The sequence below is a fragment of the Triticum dicoccoides genome, chromosome 5B (assembly GCF_002162155.2).
Source record: "Triticum dicoccoides isolate Atlit2015 ecotype Zavitan chromosome 5B, WEW_v2.0, whole genome shotgun sequence".
Taxonomy (NCBI): domain Eukaryota; kingdom Viridiplantae; phylum Streptophyta; class Magnoliopsida; order Poales; family Poaceae; genus Triticum; species Triticum dicoccoides.
In genome coordinates this window covers 23,479,595-23,499,560 of record NC_041389.1, presented here as the reverse complement: position 1 = coordinate 23,499,560, position 19,966 = coordinate 23,479,595, and the positions used below count along the sequence as shown (strand labels likewise).

Below are 19,966 nucleotides of genomic sequence, written 5' to 3'. Positions count from 1 at the left end.
GTCCGCTCATCTTTATTTAGCCCATTTTGTATGTGACTGCTATATAGGCTCACTTATTGCGGAAATCCGTTGGTGCTCCCGGGAGCGCGCGCTCCTACACGCGAAAAAATATTTCAAAGTGTGATAAAATTCGAAACAAAAATTTGGCGCAGGCATCTCGACATTATATGTGCGCACACCAAGTTTTGGAAAAAAATGATATTTTTTGTGGCTTGCGTAAAAAAGACAAAAGGATGTCTTGTGAAAAGCATTTTTTAACATCGAATTTTGTTTTTTTCACACGCGACACATAAGTTGTTGGGTTTTCACGAAACGACTTTGTGAGCATGTACAAGATCGAGATGTACACGCCAATTTTTTTTTTCAAATTTTTTAACATTTTAAAATATGTTTAGAACACATTTTAAAAATCATGAGCGCGCGCTCCCATTTGCCAAAACGCCACTCTCCACTTATTGCCATACAGATAATCGAGACCTCCTCCCCAGCGCCCCAGCTCCATGGGCCAGCCCAACAACGAGGCGACTGCTCGCTCGTGACACGCTAGTTCCCTGGTTGCTCGGTTCCGCAATTGACTGGTCGCGGTTAACCAATCCATTGTTGACTGTTTACATCTTCAGAAAATTCAAAAAATAAAAAAAAGTAATTAAAAAATGCACACAAAAATTGAATTCACAAATTTGACAAAAGTTGGCGGGTTAATATATTTTTTGGATTTGAAACTTTCCATGGGCTTGAAAAAATTCATGACTTCAAAAAAGTTCAAAGATTTGGAAAAGGTTCATACATTCAAAAATAATATTTGAAGAATTTAAAAAGTTCATGGATTTGGAAAAAGTTTGTGAATTTGTAAAAAGTCCATGTATTCAAAAAGTATTCACTAGATTTGAAGCAAAATCAATGGATTTGAAATTTGTTCACACATTTGGCAAAAGTTAACGCATTTACAAAATATTCATTGGATTAGAAACAAAAGTTCGTGGAGAAAAAGTTCAAGAATTTGAAAAAGAATTGTGAAACAAGGAAAAAAAGAGGAAAAGTGAAGTAAAAAAATATAAAAGCAAAATAAAAAAACTTGGAACCTTGTAGAAGTTTCACAAAACCACTGGGAACGTTTATGAAGAAGGTAAACATTTAGAGCCGGGAGCGGTTTCGGCCGGTCGACCCACTCACCCCGTGCGTAGTGCTAAAGCAGGAGGGACACGTCATCCCGCGAGGGCCCGCACACCGATCTGCTTTCCTTATCCTTTCCAGCGCGGCTGCTGTCCACACACCACATCTCCTTCCTTTCTTCCTTGCCCCTGCCCATGCCGCTGCTTCTGCCTATCTACTTTTTCTCATACGCCATTGCTGTAGAGTTGCTGCATGAGGCGTCCTTCCCCATGAAGTGCGGTGACGTGGAGTTGTTGCTGCTGCACGGGATGCCATCGCCATGGCCGAACGCGACGGGGCCGAGCACCGGCGCTACTACGATATGGGGCCATGGCCTGCGAGTTCACAGGCCAGGGCGGCCATGGCTTACGAGCTCGAGGCATGTTACAATTCTAGATTTTGCTTTCATGTTTGTTTTTTCTAGAACCAGTGTACTAATTTGTTACCACCGTCTTCGTTTTTTTGCTGGAACTAACCAAATTTTGCTGCTATGCCTTTTTGTTGGAATCATTTTGTACCACTTTTTTGCTACAACAGTTTTGGTTTTTTGCTACTACCGGCACTGTCGTTTGTTACATCCTTTTTCATGAGGTTGTCGAGACCCTGCGACTATGTGTTTTTCTACAACCTTATACACTTTTTGCTACAACCTTGTGCATTTTTTGCTACCACTAAAGAAGCCCCAAGCTGGACCACAAGTTGTTTTTCTACAACTGTTTTGTGGTTTGCTGCAACCAGTGTCAATTTTTGCTACCACCGACTTCTTGATTTTTCTAGAACCAGTGCTCAATTTTTCATTTTTGCTACCACTAGTGTTTTGATTTGCTGGAACAAGCTTGATATTTTTGCTACCATCAGGTTTTTGGTTTGTTGGAACGGCGTCGATTTTTTTTTCAATTTTGCTACCAACGTTTTATTGGTTTTTGTTGGAACCGTCGAGAATTTTTGCTATGACCGGTGGAATTTTTTGCTGCGACCGACAAATTAAGGACGAGGAACAACACGAGCTCTATGACGGGTGCTGCGGCCGGCGACGCGCGGCTCTGCGAGCTGCGGGGGGAGGGGGGGGGGAGGGGGCTCACCGCGCCGCAGGGGCCTTGCTGGAGCTGCGCGGTGCTGCGAGCCGTGGGGGATCTCGCCGGAGATGCGCCACGGGGGCCCAAGGAAGAAGAAGCTGGGGCGATTTTTTATTTTTTTGCTCCAGATCCAACCGCCGCGCGGCTCGAATCGAGCGGCTATGGCTGGACTGGCCGAATCTTTCGGCCGGTGCGCCGGCGCCTAGCGGTGCCCTATGAAGAAACGAAAGCGACTGTTATACTGGCCGGGCCATTCAAGTGCGATGCATGTGTTTAGGAATGGCCAAATTGTTGTCGAGAAGAAAAGAAAAAATCTAAATGGGCCCAACCCAATATGGATTGGGGGTGTGAACCGGTTTACAAAAATGCTATAACTGGTGCTTGATACGTCTCCGTCATATCTATAATTTTTTATTGTTCAATGCCAATATTCTTCAACTTTCATATACTTTTGGCAACTTTTAATACTATTTTTGGGACTAACATATTGATCGAGTGCCCAGTGCTAGTTCCTGTCTTTGGCATGTTTTATGTTTTGCAGAAAACCAATATCAAACGGAATCCAAATGGGATAAAAACGGACGGAGAGTTATTTTGGAATATTTGGGATTTTTCGGAGGAAGAATCAACGCGAAACGGTGTCCGGGGTGGCCACGAGACAGCCCCCCTGGGAGCGCCCTGGACTCTCGTGGGCCACACGTAAGGCAGTTGACGCTCTTCTTTTGCCGCAAGAAAGCTAATTTTACGAGCAAACCTGGGCGAAAGATTCACCCCAATCGGAGTTACGGATCTCCAGATATAAAGGAAACGGTGAAGGAGCAAAAACAGAGAACGCAGAAACAGAGAGATAGATCCAATCTCGAAGGGGCTCTCGCCCCTCCCAAGCCATGGGAGCCAAGGACCAGAGGGGAAACCCTTCTCCCATCTAGGGAGGAGGTCAAGGAAGAAGAAGAAGAAGGGGGCCTCTCTCCCCCTTGCTTCCGGTGGCGCCGGAGCGCTGCCGGGGGCCATCATCATCACCGCGATCTTCACCAACACCTCCGCCATCTTCACCAACATCTCCATCACCTTCCCCCTTCTATATTCAGTGGTCCACTCTCCCGCAACCCGCTGTACCCTCTACTTGAACATGGTGCTTTATGCTTCATATTATTTTCCAATGATGTGTTGCCATCCTATGATGTCTGAGTAGATTTTCGCTGTCCTACCGGTGATTGATGAATTGCTATGATTGGTTTAATTTGCTTGTGGTTATGTTGCTGTCCTATTGTGCCCTCCGTGTCGCGCAAGCGTGAGGGAGTACCGCTGTAGGGTGTTGCAATATGTTCATGATTCACTTATAGTGGGTTGCTTGAGTGACAGAAGCATAAACTCGAGTAAGGGGATTGTTGCGTATGGGATAAAAGGGGACTTGATGCTTTAATGCCATGGTTGGGTTTTACCTTAATGAATCTTTAGTAGTTGCGAACGCTTGCTAGAGTTTCAATCATAAGTGCATATGATCCAAGAAGAGAAAGTATGTTAGCTTATACCTCTCCCACATAAAACTTGCTATTGGTCTAGTAACATAGTCAATTGCTTAGAGACAATTTCACAACTCCTACCACCACTTTTCCACACTCGCTATATTTACTTTCTTGCATCTTTATCTAAATAGCCCCTAGTTTATATTTTCGCGTTCTTTATTATCTTGCAAACATATCCTATCACACCTACAAAGTACTTCTAGTTTCATTCTTGTTCTAGGTAAAGTGAACGTCAAGCGTTTGTAGAGTTGTATTGGTGGTCGATAGAACTTGAGGGAATATTTATTCTACCTTTAGCTCCTCGTTGGGTTCGACACTCTTACTTATCGAAAACTGTTGCGATCCCCTACACTTGTGGGTTATCAAGACCTTTTTCTGGCGCCGTTGCTGGGGAGTCATAGCATGTGGTGAATATTCTCGTGTGTGCTTGTTTGCTTTATCACTAAGTAATTTTTATTTGCTATTCTAAGTTGTTCTCTATCTTTAGTTATGGACATGGAACACGAAATACCAAAAAATTAGGTGTACTTGCTACTCATGTAGATGGTAACTCATAAAACCCCCGATTCTCATTATGTGAAAGATATTATGTACTACTTTGATAATCCTGAGAAAACCCCATTCAACTTTATAATGGGAGACACGTTGGATCAACATGAATACTTTAGGGATTATCGCTCGACACAAAAAGGGAAACTATTGTGGGATCAATTTATTATGTTGCGTTGGTATGCCCGGGATGTATGCTTGAGATATGATATTACTTGTTGCTCTAGGATGAAGGCTCCACACCTTCCCTTTTCATGCAAATTTAATGATAATGAAACCTTAGCTTCTTATGCTAATGGTATATATGATTACTATGATGTTGAACAAATAGAAGAATTTGTTGCTTTTAAGGCTGCTTATGAAATTGAATCTTTGTTTGAAAAGTATGAAGCTTTTGAGATGATGGTGTTTATAGGCCGGAAAATCTTGCTATACATGGATATTGCTATGAAAATTATGAATACAATCACTATATTAATGCTTTTGTGAAGAAAGTCAACGCTGTACAAGAAGAGACTAATATTTTGCAGGAAGCTATGGAAGAAGAAATTGATGAAACAGTAAGCTCATTGGATGAAAAAGATGATGAGGAGAGCGAAGAACAAAAGGAGGAAGAGTGGATTAGCTACCCGTGCCCACCTTCTAATGAGAGTAACCCTCCAACTCATACATTATTTAATTCCCCTTCATGCTTACCGAAGGATGATTGCTATGATCCTTTGAATTTGTTTGAAATATCCCTTTTTGATGATGCTTGCTATGCTTGTGGCCAAGATGCCAATATGAATTATGCTTATGGAGATGAACTTGCTATAGTTCCTTATGTTAAACATGAAATTGTTGCTATTGCACCCATGCATGATAGTCCTATTATCTTTTTGAATTCTCCCTACTACAGTATATCGGAGAAGTTTGTGCTTATTAAGGATTATATTGATGGGTTGCCTTTTACCATTGCACATGATGATTTTTATGAATGTAATATGCATGTGCTTCCTGCTCCTACTTGCAATTATTATGAGAGAGGAACTACATCTCCACCTCTCTACGTTTCCAACACGATAGAATTGCAAGAAACTGCTTATACTATGCATTGGCCTTTACTATGTGTGCATGAATTGTTCTTTTATGACATGCCGATGCATAGGAAGAGAATTAGACTTCGTCATTGCTTGATATATGTTACTTTGTGCTCACTACTAACTTACAAATCATTGTCATTACTTGAGCACTATATGCATAGCTTAATGGCTTTAAAGAAAGCACTGCCAGGGAGACAACCCGGAAGTTTTAGAGAGTCATTTATTTCTGTTGAGTGCTTTTATATAGTTTAAAAACGAAAAAATAAAGAGGGAAACCTAAAAACTTTTCAAAAAGAAAAGTGAAAGTAAGAAAGACAAGCATTGTTGAAGTGGGAGAGCTCCTTGAACTATGTTCATGCTCACGGAAACTTTGTGAATATTGATTACAGAAACTTTTCATCAAAAATAATTATCCCCTTGTACAATTCCATTGTATTATAAAAATAATGTGCTAAGGTTTGACTTTAGGATGTTTACAATGCTTGTTGGTTTGTACGGTGCAGGACAGAAACTTTGGCTATAGTGCGCGATTTTACATTTTTAACTGGAACGTCAATTGGTTCTGATTCTTTTTGCACTGTCTTGCTAGACAACTTGTTTATTTTTCCTAATTTAGGTAGAATTTTTGGGGTATCATAAGTATGGTGGATGTTCAGATGGCTACAGACTGTTCTGTTTTTGACAGATTCTATTTTTGATACATAGTTTGCTTGTTTTGATGAATCTATCAATTTGTATCAGTGGATTAAGCAATGAAAAAGCTATATTACAGTAGACACAATGCAAAAACAAAATATGAATTGGTTTGCAACAGTACTTAGAGTGGTGATTTGCTTTATTATACTAACGGATCTTACCGAGTTTTCTGTTGAAGTTTTGTGTGGATGTAGTGTCTAATCGAGGATGTCTCGATATGAGGAGGAGGAAGAGAGGCAAGAGCTCAAGCTTGGGGATTCCCAAGGCACCCTAAGTAAATATTCAAGGAGACTCAATCGTCAAAGCTTGGGGATGCCCCGCAAGGCATCCCCTCTTTCTTCAACAAGTATTGGTATGTTTTCGAATTCGTTTCGTTCATGCATTATGTGCAAGTCTTGGAGCATCTTTTGCATTTAGTTTTCACTTTTCTTTTATGCACCATGCTGGTATGAGATAGTCCTTGGTTGATTTATAGAATGCTCATTGCACTTCACTTAAATCTTTTGAGTATGGCTTTATAGAATGCTTCATGTGCTTCACTTATGTCATTTGAAGTTTGGATTGCCTGTTTCTCTTCACATAAAAAACAACCATTTGTAGAATGCTTTTTTGCTTCACTTATAATTGTTAGAGCGTGGGCATATATTTTGTAGAAAGAATTAAACTCTCTTGCTTCACTTATATCTATTTAGAGAGATGACAGGAATTGGTCATTTTCATGGTTAGTCATAAAATCCTACATAAACTTGTAGATCACTGAATATGATATGTTTGATTCCTTGCAATAGTTTTGCGATATAAAGGTGGTGATATCAGAGTCGTGCTAGTTGAGTAATTGTGAAATTGAGAAATACTTGTGTTGAGGTTTGCAAGTCCCGTAGCATGCACGTATGGTGAACTGTTATGTAACGAAGTTGGAGCATGAGGTGTTTTTTGATTGTCTTCCTTATGAGTGGCAGTCGGGGACGAGCGATGGTCTTTTCCTACAAATCTATCCCTCTTGGGGGCATGCGTAGTAGTACTTTGCTTCGAGGGCTATGTAGACTTTTGCAATAAGTATATGAGTTCTTTATGACTAATGTGAGTCCATGGATATACGCACACTCATCCTTCCACTTTTCTAGTTTCTATTTTACCGCGCAACTTTTGCCGGTAGCATAAACCCATTATTTACCCTCCTCAAAACAGCCATCATACATACCTATATGGCATTTCCATAGCCATTCCGAGATATATTGCCATGCAACTTTTCACTGTTTCGTTTATTATGACACGTTTCATCATTGTCATATTGCTCTTTGCATGATCATGTAGTTGACATCGTATTTGTGGCAAGGACACCTTCATAATTTTCATACATGTCACTCTTGATTCATTGCATATCCCGGTACACCGCCGGAGGCATTCATGTAGTCATATTTTGTTCTAGCTTTGAGTTGTAATTCTTGAGTTGTAAATCCATAAAAGCGTGATGATCTTCATTATTAGAGCATTGTCTCAGTGAGGAAAGGATGATGAAGACTATCCCCCACAAGTCGGGATGGGACTTCAGACTTTATAAAAATAAAAGAGGCCAAAGAAGCCCATAAAAAAAGGAAAAGAAAAAAAGAGAAAAAAAAGAAAAAAGGAAAAAAATGAAAAATAAAAAGAAAAATGAGAGAAAAAGAGAGAAGGGGCAATGTTACTATCCTTTTACCACACTTGTGCTTCAGAGTAGCACCATGTTCTTCATAGAAAGAGCCTCCTATGCTTTCACTTTCATATACTAGTGGGAATTTTCATTATAGAACTTGGCTTGTATATTCCAAGGATGGGCTTCCTCAAACGTCCGAGGTCTTCATGAGCAAGTAAGTTGGATGCACACCCACTTAGTTTCCAGTATGAGCTTTCATATATTTATAGCTCTAGTGCATCCGTTGCATGACAATCCCTACTCACTCACATTGATATCTATTGATGGGCATCTCCATAGCCCGTTGATACGCCTAGTTGATGTGAGACTATCTTCTCCTTTTTTGTCCTCACAACCACCACCATATACCACCATAGTGCTATGTCCATGGCTTACGCTCATGTATTGCGTAAGAGTTGAAAAAGCTGAGATGCGTGAAAATGTATGAACCAATTGCTCGGCTCGTCGTCGGGATTGTGCATGATGGGAGCATTTTGTGTGACGAAGATGGAGCATAGCTAGACTATATGATTTTGTAGGGATGAGCTTTCTTTGGCTATGTTATTTCGATAAGACATAATTGCTTGGTTGGTATGCTTGAAGTATTATTGTTTTTATGTCAAATGATAGACTATTGCTTTGAATCACTCGTATCTTAATATTCATGCGATGATTAGACATATGATCAAGATTATACTAGGTAGCATTCCACATCAAAAATTATCTTTTTTATCATTTACCTACTCGAGGACGAGCAGGAATTAAGCTTGGGGATGCTGATACGTCTCCGTCATATCTATAATTTTTGATTGTTCCATGCCAATATTCTTCAACTTTCATATACTTTTGGCAACTTTTTATACTATTTTTGGGACTAACATATTGATCCAGTGCCCAGTGCTAGTTCCTGTCTGTTGCATGTTTTATGTTTCACAGAAAACTAATATCAAATGGAATCCAAACAGGATAAAAACGGACGGAGAATTATTTTAGAATATTTGGGATTTTCCGGAGGAAGAATCAACACGAAACGGTGTCCGGGTGGCCACGAGGCAGGGGGACGCACCCCCTGGGCGTGCCATGGACTCTTGTGGGCCACCCATAAGGCGGTTGACGCTCTTCTTTTGCTGCAAGAAAGCTAATTTTACGAGAAAAATCTGGACGAAAGATTCACCCCAATCGGAGTTACGGATCTCCAGATATAAAGGAAACAGTGAAGGGGCAGAGCCGGGGAACGCAGAAACAAAGAGATAGATCCAATCTCGGAGGGGCTCTCGCCCCTCCCAAGCCATGGGAGCCAAGGACCAGAGGGGAAACCCTTCTCCCATCTAGGGAGGAGGTCAAGGAAGAAGAAGAAGAAGAATGGGGCCTCTCTCCCCCTTGCTTCCGGTGGCGCCGGAGCGCTGTCGGGGGCCATCATCATCACCGCGATCTTCACCAACACCTCCGCCATCTTCACCAACATCTCCATCACCTTCCCCCTTCTATATTCAGCGGTCCACTCTCCCGCAACCCGCTGTACCCTCTACTTGAACATGATGCTTTATGCTTCATATTATTTTCCAATGATGTGTTGCCATCCTATGATGTCTGAGTAGATTTTCACTGTCCTACCGGTGATTGATGAATTGCTATGATTGGTTTAATTTGCTTGTGGTTATGTTGCTATCCTATTGTGCCCTCCGTGTCGCGCAAGCGTGAGGGAGTACCACTGTAGGGTGTTGCAATATGTTCATGATTCTCTTATAGTGGGTTGCTTGAGTGACAGAAGCATAAACCCGAGTAAGGGGATTGTTGCGTATGGGATAAAAGGAGACTTGATGCTTTAATGCTATGGTTGAGTTTTACCTTAATGAATCTTTAGTAGTTGCGGACGCTTGCTAGAGTTCCAATCATAAGTGCATATGATCCAAGAAGAGAAAGTATGTTAGCTTATGCCTCTCCCACATAAAACTTACTATTGGTCTAGTAACATAGTCAATTGCTTAGGGACAATTTCACAACTCCTACCACCACTTTTCCACACTCGCTATATTTACTTTCTTGCATCTTTATCTAAATAGCCCCTAGTTTATATTTTCGCGTTCTTTATTATCTTGCAAACCTATCCTATCACACCTACAAAGTACTTCTAGTTTCATTCTTGTTCTAGGTAAAGTGAACGTCAAGCGTGCGTAGAGTTGTATCGGTGGTCGATAGAACTTGAGGGAATATTTATTCTACCTTTAGCTCCTCGTTGGGTTCAACACTCTTACTTATCGAAAACTGTTGCGATTCCCTACACTTATGGGTTATCAGTGCTATGGGCGCCAAATAGAATATGGGGGACCATTGAAGTAGGCCTGCCCTTTTAGCATGATTTTAGTTCTCCGGTTTAGGCAGCGTGAGGAAGGACCCTAAAAAAAGGGTAGCGTGAAGAAGGTTCTGCGTCCTTTTTTTTCATTTCTTTGAATTTCTTTTAGTGGATTTCTTTTTTCCTTTGGTTTTTATTTTATTTATTTCATTTTTTATGTTCCCTTTTATTTTCATATTTTATTATTTTGTGAACATTTATTTATATTTTCAAATTCATGATTTTAATCTGCCCAGTTTTAGGGTACGAAATTTTCTTCATGCACTTTCAATTTTTTTTTGAACATGTGTTAAACATTTTTTAGACACACATTGAACATTTTTATTTTCTTTCATCTGCTATTTTTATTTTATTTATTGATATTTTTTGTTTTATTTTATTCTTTTGTTAAATACCATTATTTTTCTTAATAGACATTGAACATTTTTGGTATACTGCTCGAACATTCTTATGAATATATGGTCAATATTTTGGACCACACATCAGACTTTTTTGGAATACATATCCAACTTTTCTCTAAATACATGTTGAACACTGTTTTTACATGTTGAACCTTTTTTAAGATATATGTCAAATATTTTTTTTAATATACCTTAAATATTGTTTGAACACATGACACGTTTTTGAAATACCTGTCCAATATTTTCTCTAAATACATGGTGAACATTTTTCAGTATATTGTTGAACATTTTTATATATATGGTAAACATTTTTTTAAAGACATGTCAATCATTTTTCAAATACATACATATGTGTTAAGCATTTTTATAAATAAATGGTGAGCTTGCAAATTATGTTGAACATTTTAAGATACATGTTAAAAAAATTTGGTTACACGGTGAATTTTTTAAAAACTTTTCATGGACGTTTGAAAAATATAATGATCATATTTTTTTAGTACATTTCAACATTTTTTGAAACTCATGAATATATTTTTTGAATGGTATGGATATTTTTTAATTGTAGAAATATGTTTTTAGAAAATGGACAATTTTTTTACACAATATGAACATCGTAATGCACAATATGAACATCGACATGGCGACAACGGACAACCCTGCCTGATACCTCTCGAGTTAGTAAATTATGCACAAGACTAACCATTTTTAATAGCAGAAAAAGTTGGCGAAGAGATGCAAGTAAGCACAAGTTTTATGAAATGATTGGGAAGACCTTTGCATGCAAGAGCTGGAGTAATACAATTCCACTCTATTCGATCAAAAGCTTTAGCTAGGTCAATTTTCAACATGAAATCATGGCTTGTCCGAGATCTAAGAGAGAAGGAATGAGTTATCTCTTGTGCTACAATAATATTGTTGGTAATGCATCTCCCTTCAATAAAAGCTTGTTGAGAAGGGTGAATGTAATCAGGGAGATGCAATTTGAGTCTATTTGCCAAGGACTTTGCAATAATTTTGTAGATCTCTTGCTGTGTTGTTCATGAATTTTTTTTAAACCTCATTAATTTTTTTTTAAAAATATCAATTAAAAAAAGTTCATCAATTTTGAAACAAATTTCATCCAATTTTTTTTAAAATTAAGGAATTTGGAAAATAGTTTAGAAATTTGGAAAAAGTTCATCAACATTTAAATTTTTTCATTAATTTTGAGAAAAAATCATCAAATTCTGAAAAATGTTCACGACTTTGAAAAAAGGTTCATCGATGTAGAAAAGAAGTTTCATCCATTTGAGAAAAAGTTCACGGACTTTTAAGAAAGTAACATAAAAACGAGTAAAAGAAATATAAAGAGAATAAGAAAAAACAGAAGAAAACCGACCAAACAAAAAACCGAGAAAGAAAGAAAACCAAACAGGATGTGTTTTTATTGTGCTGCATTTAAAAAAAATGTAGGCTCAAGAAGTCAGGTATCCCGCTTGGTACTGAAACTAGGAGGCACCCAGTTCGAATCACTTGCAACACTCTCAGAAGATCAGAAGCAAGTTCTTATTTGCTAAGAAAAAGGTAAAATCAGAAGCAAGTTCTCTCCCAGCGTGTTGGTCCAGGCCTTTTCAGGCAAGTTGGCCCAAGCTAAAGCCCAAAACATGCCTAACATCGATCGGATCAGGCAGCGCGTGGCACACCTCCAAAAAAAAAAAAAAAGGCAGCGCGTGGCCTTATCTCGTTCTCATCAGAAGACAGAAGTCAAAAGAAAAAGTAGGCGAAGAAGCGAACGTGTCTGCTGGATTGATGGAGGCGGATAAGGGAAAAGATGTCGACTTTGTTGATGAAGACAAGGAGCAGGCGGAGATCCAAGCCGCGGCTCGAAAGTGGGACGACATTATGCGGTCGAGGATCGATTTAATGCGGCGACTTGGCCAACCCGTCAGGCTTTTCTACCCCAACAATCCGGTGGATCCTCGCATCCTCCTCAATCGAGAGAGCAACTGCGACAAGATCGACACGGGCGCCGGGTATGAACCCTCAACTCTCCAAGTTCCTTCCCTCTTCTTTATGCGGTTCCATCTCTCAGGGGTTGTTTGGATCTCAGTTTGACCTCTAAAAAACTTGTCTGTTTAGAGTCTAGATTCGGAGTACTACTCCGATTGTTTCCTCACAAGATCTGAAATTCGAAACTGTAGTGGACTGGAAAAGACAACTCTGCTTGTTACTCACAAAACCTAAAAATACGAAGAGTATTGTATTGTAACTAAACTACAGTTTACCACACAATGTTCTCCAGATTGTAAAGGGGTACATCCGTACCCGCGACAAGTAATTCGGAACGGAGGGAGTACATACATCCAAGTGGCGAAAGCAGATAAGCTAGCTTTTGTAGGTCAGGGGAAGGGGATTTCTTCATAACTAACTTGTTATGTGTTTGGAGCTACTACCTCTGTACACTAATGTACTACTTTAGTTTACAGAGCGAGTATAAATTACCCAAAAATATGTTCCACGAAAGAATGAACGGCATTCATGGCCCAAACATCCATTTACTTCCTCTTAGGCAAAATTAGCACCGGTGCCCAACATTGTTCAATGAGAGGTACTACCTCCGTTTCAAAATATAACGCGTTTTTTGTAGGCTAGTTTAGCAGCCTTAAAAAATGTCTTATATTTTGAGACGGAGGTAGTAGCATTTTGTCTATATGTAGATGCACAGTGCAAGCAGTTTTAAGTACAAGCACAGTGCCAATGGTCCTCTATTCCTAAATAGTTGCAAAGAGGTATCATTGCCCAAGTCCAAATCCTTGACAGCCATGCCGAGTGGAAGCTCAAGGCTCGTCACCAAGAGGTATCATTGCATTTTTATTTCATTGTTTCCATGTTGCGGTTAGTTCTAACAAATGTGTTTATGTTGATCACTTTCCGAAAATTTAGGCAACTGGAAGTGGCATTGGCATCGGCATTGGCTGCAGTATTGCAGTATTGAGTGATAAACTTTATTATTATTATTATTATTATTATTATTATTATTACATTTACACCATTGCTTGCAGTATTGCATTTATTTTACCCCCCTAATTTATTGATGGTGTATAGACTATCAACTATGGTTGGAGGTGGAGCATCCAAACCCGTAGCTGCAGCTGCAGCTCCAACTGCAATAGGAACCCATCCCAAGTCCAAATCCTTGACAGTCATGCCGAGTGGGAGCACAAGGCTCATCGCGAAGAGGTACCATCGTATTTTTATTTCATTGTTTCCATGTTGCGGTTAATTCTAACAAATGTGTTTATGTTGATCACTTTCCGAAAATTAAGGCAACTGGAAGTGGCATTGGCATCGGCATTGGCTGGAGGTGGAACCTGCTCATCTGAAGACAACAACCAGTGAAATTAGCAGGAATATAAGTTAACGACTAATTTTGGAGTTTGTTTACAACAATATAGTCCGGTGCATGTTAGTTTGCGACTACTGCAAGCATGTTTTTTCGACTGTTTGGAACTTGACGATGATGTAATGCCACTTGTCGACTGGAACCAGGGAAATATAGGTGATGTTGCAGTTGCAGATCACTTGTGCAAGTTGGGGTTGATTCCTGTTCAAGCTTGATTTTTTCTAGTGATGTGCGATCTTGGGCACATCCATCCAATTTTGGTGATGTTCTTGTGATTTGTCCTATTCAGTACATTTGCCGTGCATAAGAAATAGCTGATGCTGCTGGGTTGCTCAGGATGGCTTTACATAGAGTTTCATGTTCTTCTTGGTTTGGTCCATTAGGCTCAAAATTTCGATCGTTGTTCCTAGTTATGGCCACCGTGGTTTTCATTATAATTTTCTGCTAGAATGTTACATACGTGATTCAGTTTGTCCTTTTGTCTAAATTGTGACCCCAGGTACATACATTTGTGACCCCAACACAATGTCACAGTGTGATTCTTGTCCTTGTACATGACTGGGGCGACCATAGCCTAGCTAGTCTTTTCCTCGCCATTTCGGTACTCCCTCATTTTCACATTAACTGAAGTTTTAGCTTTGTCGTAAGTCAAAAAATTGAAGACACAACTCAGTTCTCACCCTTGTACAAGACAAAACTCTTGACTCTTTGTTGATCTTGGATGATAATCTGTATAGTTTTGCAAGATAAAACATGAGCAAGGCCAATCACATTTGATTAGCATTTAAAACTCATAACCAACCTTGAGACAGTTTAATGTTCTCTAAACTTTATGCGTACGGCTGGCCTCTGTTAAAAAGTACTTCCTCTGTAAAGAAATATAAAGAAATATAAGAACATTTAGATCAATACTTTAGTGATCTATAAACGCTCTTATATTTCTTTACAGAGGGAGTGCTCCGTAAAACTGAGTGTTAAACTTTATGTCTCTTGCAGATCAAGTAAAGTCTGATATAAACGATTGCATGTGTTATTTACATTGTACGTATGCAATTAGTTAGTAGTTTAACTTCAGCAGATAATTAACAGTGCACTCATTAGCCATATGGTGGCAGAAGCTGCTAATTAACTGCTGCTCATGGTGCGCCAAACTGACAGCACGATCCCCACGAGCACCACCACCGCGGCTGCCATGTTCGTCACCAGCTCCGTCGCGGGCGTCGTCCCTGGATCCTCGCTCGCCGGCAGCAACTTTGGTGACACTTCCATATTCTCGTGCTCAGCCGGCTGCCTTCCACCGTTCGCCGCCTCCCTCGCTTTCTTGCCCTCCATCTTCTTCTCCTCTTGCTTCGTCATCTCCTCCAGCAATGGCAACCTGACCTTGCCGTCTTCGTCTTGCACCTTGCGATGCTTCTTCTTCGTCCTAGCCTTTGTTTCCGGGAGACGATGACTAGGCGGCCGTAGTGGCGGTGGAGGCGGCGATGGAGATGAGACGCCAATTGGTATATCTGACAGCGGGGGTGACTTTGGCTGAAGCAGAGTGCCTGTACTCTGTTTTGGAGGTGGCAATGGCGGTGGCCCGGGCTCCGGCTCGGCCGTCCTTGGACCAGGAACGATCGCCGGAGGTGCCCAGGGCTTCCGTTCGGTGGTGGCGGCGGGCTTTGTTAATGTGGGCTCTGGAGGGGTGTCTCGAGCGTGATCTGAATGCCGCCACGGCAGCCAGAGCTTTGGGTCGAAGAAAGTTGGCTTCACCGGAGGAGGAGGGGGTGGTGGTGGTGGTGGTGGTTGAAACGACGGTAACCGTGCACGTTCAGGTGGTGGCGGAGGTGGAGGTGGACGCGACGGCAATGGTACCGGTGCAGGCTCCTGTGGTGGAGGCGGCGGCGGTTCCTTTGGCTCGAAAAAGCTGGGGGGCTTCGACGGGAACGGAGGAAGTGGCCGTGATATTGGCGGCGGCGGTCGGAGCTTTGGCGCCGGCGGTGGTGGAGGCGGCGGCGGTACCTTTGGCTCGAAAAAGCTGGGGGGCTTAGACGAGAATGGAGGAAGTGGGCGTGATATTGGCGGCGGTGATGGAGGCGGTGGCGGACGGAGCTTTGGCTCGAATGCAGTGGGCTTCTCTACCGGCGGTGGCTTTGGCTCGAAAACAGTGGGGGGCTCAGCCGGAAACGGAGGAAGTGGACGTGAGCGTGATGATGGCGCCCGTGGTGGTGGCACCGGCGGCCGGATCTTTGGCTCGAAGAAGCTGGGCTTCCCGGGAGGCGGAGGCAAACGTGGAGGAGGAGGCACTGAAAATGGCGGCGGCTGCAACGCCGGCCTCGGCAGTGGCTCCGGGGGCGACGGCGGGGGCGTGGGGACCGCCTCACCGCCGGCGACGGCGCCAGGGACGATGGGGAGGCTGATGAGCAGCTTCTCGTCCTCGAACCTGGCCCGGACGCCGTCGGCGTCGCAGTTGTCGGGGAGGCGGAGGTCCTTGGTGAAGCGGATCCAGCGGCCGCCCCGGGCCGGGCGGCCGCCGGTGACGCGGAGCACGCCGTAGTTGTCGACCTGCACGCGCACGTGCTCCTTCCGGAACCCCGGCAGCCGGAGCTCCACCAGGTCCTGGTCGTCGCCGGCCTGCCTCCACTCCACCGCCGGGTCCAGCTCCTCCTCCTCCCCGTACGCCCGGCCGCCGGGGACGTCCATGCCTCGCCGGACAGGGCTTGGTATGCCGCCGTGTATGTGATGGCGATGGTTACGTGTTTCCCTATGCAGATATATGTATTCCAAGGGTTGGAATCCATGGACGTACGTGGCATCAAGGTTGCTTGACGGCGATTGCGTAGAATGGTATTTTTCCTTTTGCCCTGGGCAAGAAAGCAAGGACATGGTTCCTTTCTTCCATGCCTCTCTGTGTGCTTTCATCTGCTTTTGGTTTTGTCTCCCGGCCCGGGGCAGGTCTTTGGTTTTCCATCAAGGTCACATTTTCTTAGCCTAACACTCAAGGATTGGTGTGCACTGTGGAGACATTTTTTTTACACATTGCTTAGTGCTGTACAGTTTGGTGACTTGAGTCTTCTATTAAGAATACCATGTAGTATTATAGAGTCAATTACACCGGCGATGTCTGAACTTGACGCAAACGGTCACTTTAATGCTAGAACTTGTGGCTCAGACGTACAAGTACAGTGCAAATCACGTTTGGATACGAAACGATGTTGACTTGGCATGCCAACGTGGCATGGGGCTCACTGTCAGCGATTGGAAGGCTGAGAGGAGGAGGGCGTGTGGCCTGTTATTTCTTTTGTTTTTACAAAAAACAACTTGAATTGGCATTTTATCTTTTTCACCTCTATGAGAGGTGGGTCCCATATGTCAGTGTAGTGTGAAAATTAACGAAAAATAAAGCTCCCGTGTCTCGGACCCTTGACCCTGCCTTGCACACACTAGGACGTAGCGACTACACCTTCTCTAGTATTCACGTCACAAAATGGATAACTAATGTAGCTGAACAAAGACGCTCGTGGAGCTAAAATGGACTGTGATCAATGTCGCCCATTCTCACCTGTTCTTTTCTAGAAATTTGTAAAAGGTATGTAACTTCTAATCTCAGTAATGAAAATAACATTTAATTATTTGTGTGGTATAAATATTGTACATGCAGACTTAATAACTTACATTTCATTATTGTTCACGTGTTATTTTAAAAATGTTCATATATTTAAAATAATATTTATGAATTACAAAAATATTTGGATAACTAATAACAATGCAAATATTTTTAACATTACAATTCCGAAATATTATTTAAATTATACAAACAATTCTGTAATTATACACACATGTTTATATTTCAACGTTTGTATAAATAAATGTTTATAATTAAAATTTAAAATTTCATATGAATATTCATTAGTGTCTAATATTTCAATTATATTTTTCTGAATATAAATCATGAGTGAAAATTATATCACATGAATGTTTATATTGATCATTTCGTATAATTTAAATATAACCTAAAAGTGTATATTTTTTTGTGTCGACCTAATAGACATTTAAATCTCCATATTTACCAAACATTTTTATATAGTACTCCCTCTGTGAAGAAATATAAGAGCGTTTGGATATTTCTTTACGAAGGGAGTACATGGGTGTATATTCAAATAATTTTATTTACTAATCATTGTTTGTATGGAATATTTATAACACATGAATATTTGTACATTATTTTTATTACTTACATTTTACATATGTATTAAAAACCTGCAAAAAATATATGTATTAAAAAACTAGTGCGTGCAAAATGGGCCGCGCTATTTGCGCCTTATATAAGTCCCACATGCGTCCTCCTAATGGTTGCTAAAAACTATTATCAAAATTTGTCATTGCAACGTGAATGTTGGAGTGGCTTGGACGGCTAGCTATCCAGTAGTTTGTCCTGGGTTTGAGACCCGTGGGCGTTTGTTTCATTTGTATTTTCACGTACCGACAGGTGGGCCCCATGTGTCATATAGTCAAAATGAAATGGCATCTGCCGCATCCCGCTTGTTGATACGGGTTTTTTGTGACAAATAAAAAAATTGAGGGGGGTTTTTGAAAAAAAAAACAGGCCCCACACCAGGCTAGCGTGCCAAGTCAGCGTCAATTTCCTATCCAAATGCGATTAGCACCACATTTGCATGTCCGTGCCAAGTTTCTGCATCAGTTTAATGTATGCCACAAGTTCTAGCACTAAAGTGATCATCTGTGCCAAGTTTAAGCACCATCGGTGTAATTGACTCTGTATTATACTATATATTGGATGTGATAACATCATATATATTATGGGACTGATGGAGTAATTACTAAGTTAGAATGTAGAGAAGAGATAAATCGGATGCGTTTTTTCTTACTCCAAGCTGAATAGGTATTTATTTCGAACAAATGCAAAAGATTTGACTCATTCATTAATTAACCCAAATGATTAGTGCCACACGTGTGGCACGAAGCACTCCGGCTCTAACCATTTTTACAAATAAAGTTATCATCCAAAAAGAAAAAACAAACCCAAAAAATAACTGAAACTTGCCATGTGAAAAGGAAGTTGCCATGCTTGACAACTAAAGTTGTCATCCTCATGTCACTAAACTTGCCATCAAAATCGTTCGTAGTTGCCATGTGTTCGTGTCACACCTGTGGCAGTCATTAGGGTCCTTAATGGACTAAATACTCAGTTAATTATAAAAACCAGATGAAAACCATCAGAAAACGTTGAGCTGCTCACACAAGATACTCCACACACACCACCTCAAAGAGGGCCTCGTCGAGACAACACGCATATGTCATCGTCATTACTCCTCCCCTAAAAGGCGTCATCGCCATCCCTAAACCCTGAGCAAACAACTCCAATTTTGCAGGCGATTGTCAACTCAACCCACACTGTAGAGGCCGTGTGGAGTTATATGAAGATCCGCACCAAAACTTAGCCACCTGCGATCAGACAACGCAACTCTTACTCCGACGGAGAACTACAAAGGAGAACTAGCTAGGCACGCCTAGCGTTATGGAAGATCAACGAATGGACCACCTATTGCCCGTCATCATATGCCACCTAGACCCCGCCACCGCAACATTGCAGCGATGCCTCCAGGAAGATTAACGACAAAATACCGTGTCCTTAGTAAGCCTCTACTAGACTAGCTCGTTGATCAAAGATGGTTAAGTTTCCTAACCATAGATATGTGCTGTCATTTGATAAACGGGATCACATCATTAGGAGAATGATGTGATGGACAAGACCCATTCGTTTGCTTAGCATTATGATCGTTCAGTTTTATTGCTATTGCTTTCTTCATGTCAAATACATATTCCTTCAACTATGAGATTATGCAACTCCAGGATACCGGAGGAATGCCTTGTGTGATATCAAACGTCACAACGTAACTTGGTGATTATAAAGATGCTCTACAGGTATCTCCAAAGGTGTTTGTTGGGTTGGCATAGATCGAGACTAGGATTTGTCACTCCGAGTATCGGAGAGGTATCTCTGGGCCCTCTCGGTAATACACATCATAAGAAGCCTTGCAAGCAAAGTGATTAATGAGTTAGTTGCAGGATGATGT

The 19,966-nt window shown here is 41.4% G+C and overlaps 2 protein-coding genes across 5 annotated transcripts; one reads left to right on the top strand and one right to left on the bottom strand.

Annotated features, from left to right (window-relative positions):
• The first annotated feature begins 12,211 nt into the window (after positions 1–12,211).
• Positions 12,212–14,098, top strand: LOC119307136. Of its 4 annotated transcripts, none has more exons than XR_005149170.1 (3): positions 12,212–12,519; positions 12,789–13,726; positions 13,813–14,098. XR_005149170.1 is itself a non-coding variant. In XM_037583233.1 (3 exons), the coding sequence occupies exons 1-3, from the start codon at positions 12,296–12,298 to the stop codon at positions 13,883–13,885; spliced, it is 432 nt and encodes a 143-aa protein (XP_037439130.1). In that variant the 5' UTR covers positions 12,219–12,295; the 3' UTR covers positions 13,886–14,098. The 4 variants fall into 4 exon arrangements, 1 of the variants encoding a protein (XP_037439130.1); XR_005149168.1 differs by having other exon boundaries at positions 12,212–13,094; positions 13,179–13,726; XR_005149169.1 differs by having other exon boundaries at positions 12,212–13,343; positions 13,430–13,726.
• A 782-nt stretch (positions 14,099–14,880) lies between these two features.
• On the bottom strand, positions 14,881–16,587 carry LOC119307135 (formin-like protein 14). The gene has a single exon (XM_037583232.1). It carries the CDS (start codon positions 16,569–16,571, stop codon positions 15,015–15,017), a length of 1,557 nt encoding a protein of 518 aa, XP_037439129.1. The 5' UTR covers positions 16,572–16,587; the 3' UTR covers positions 14,881–15,014.
• Between the last annotated feature and the right edge of the window lie 3,379 nt (positions 16,588–19,966).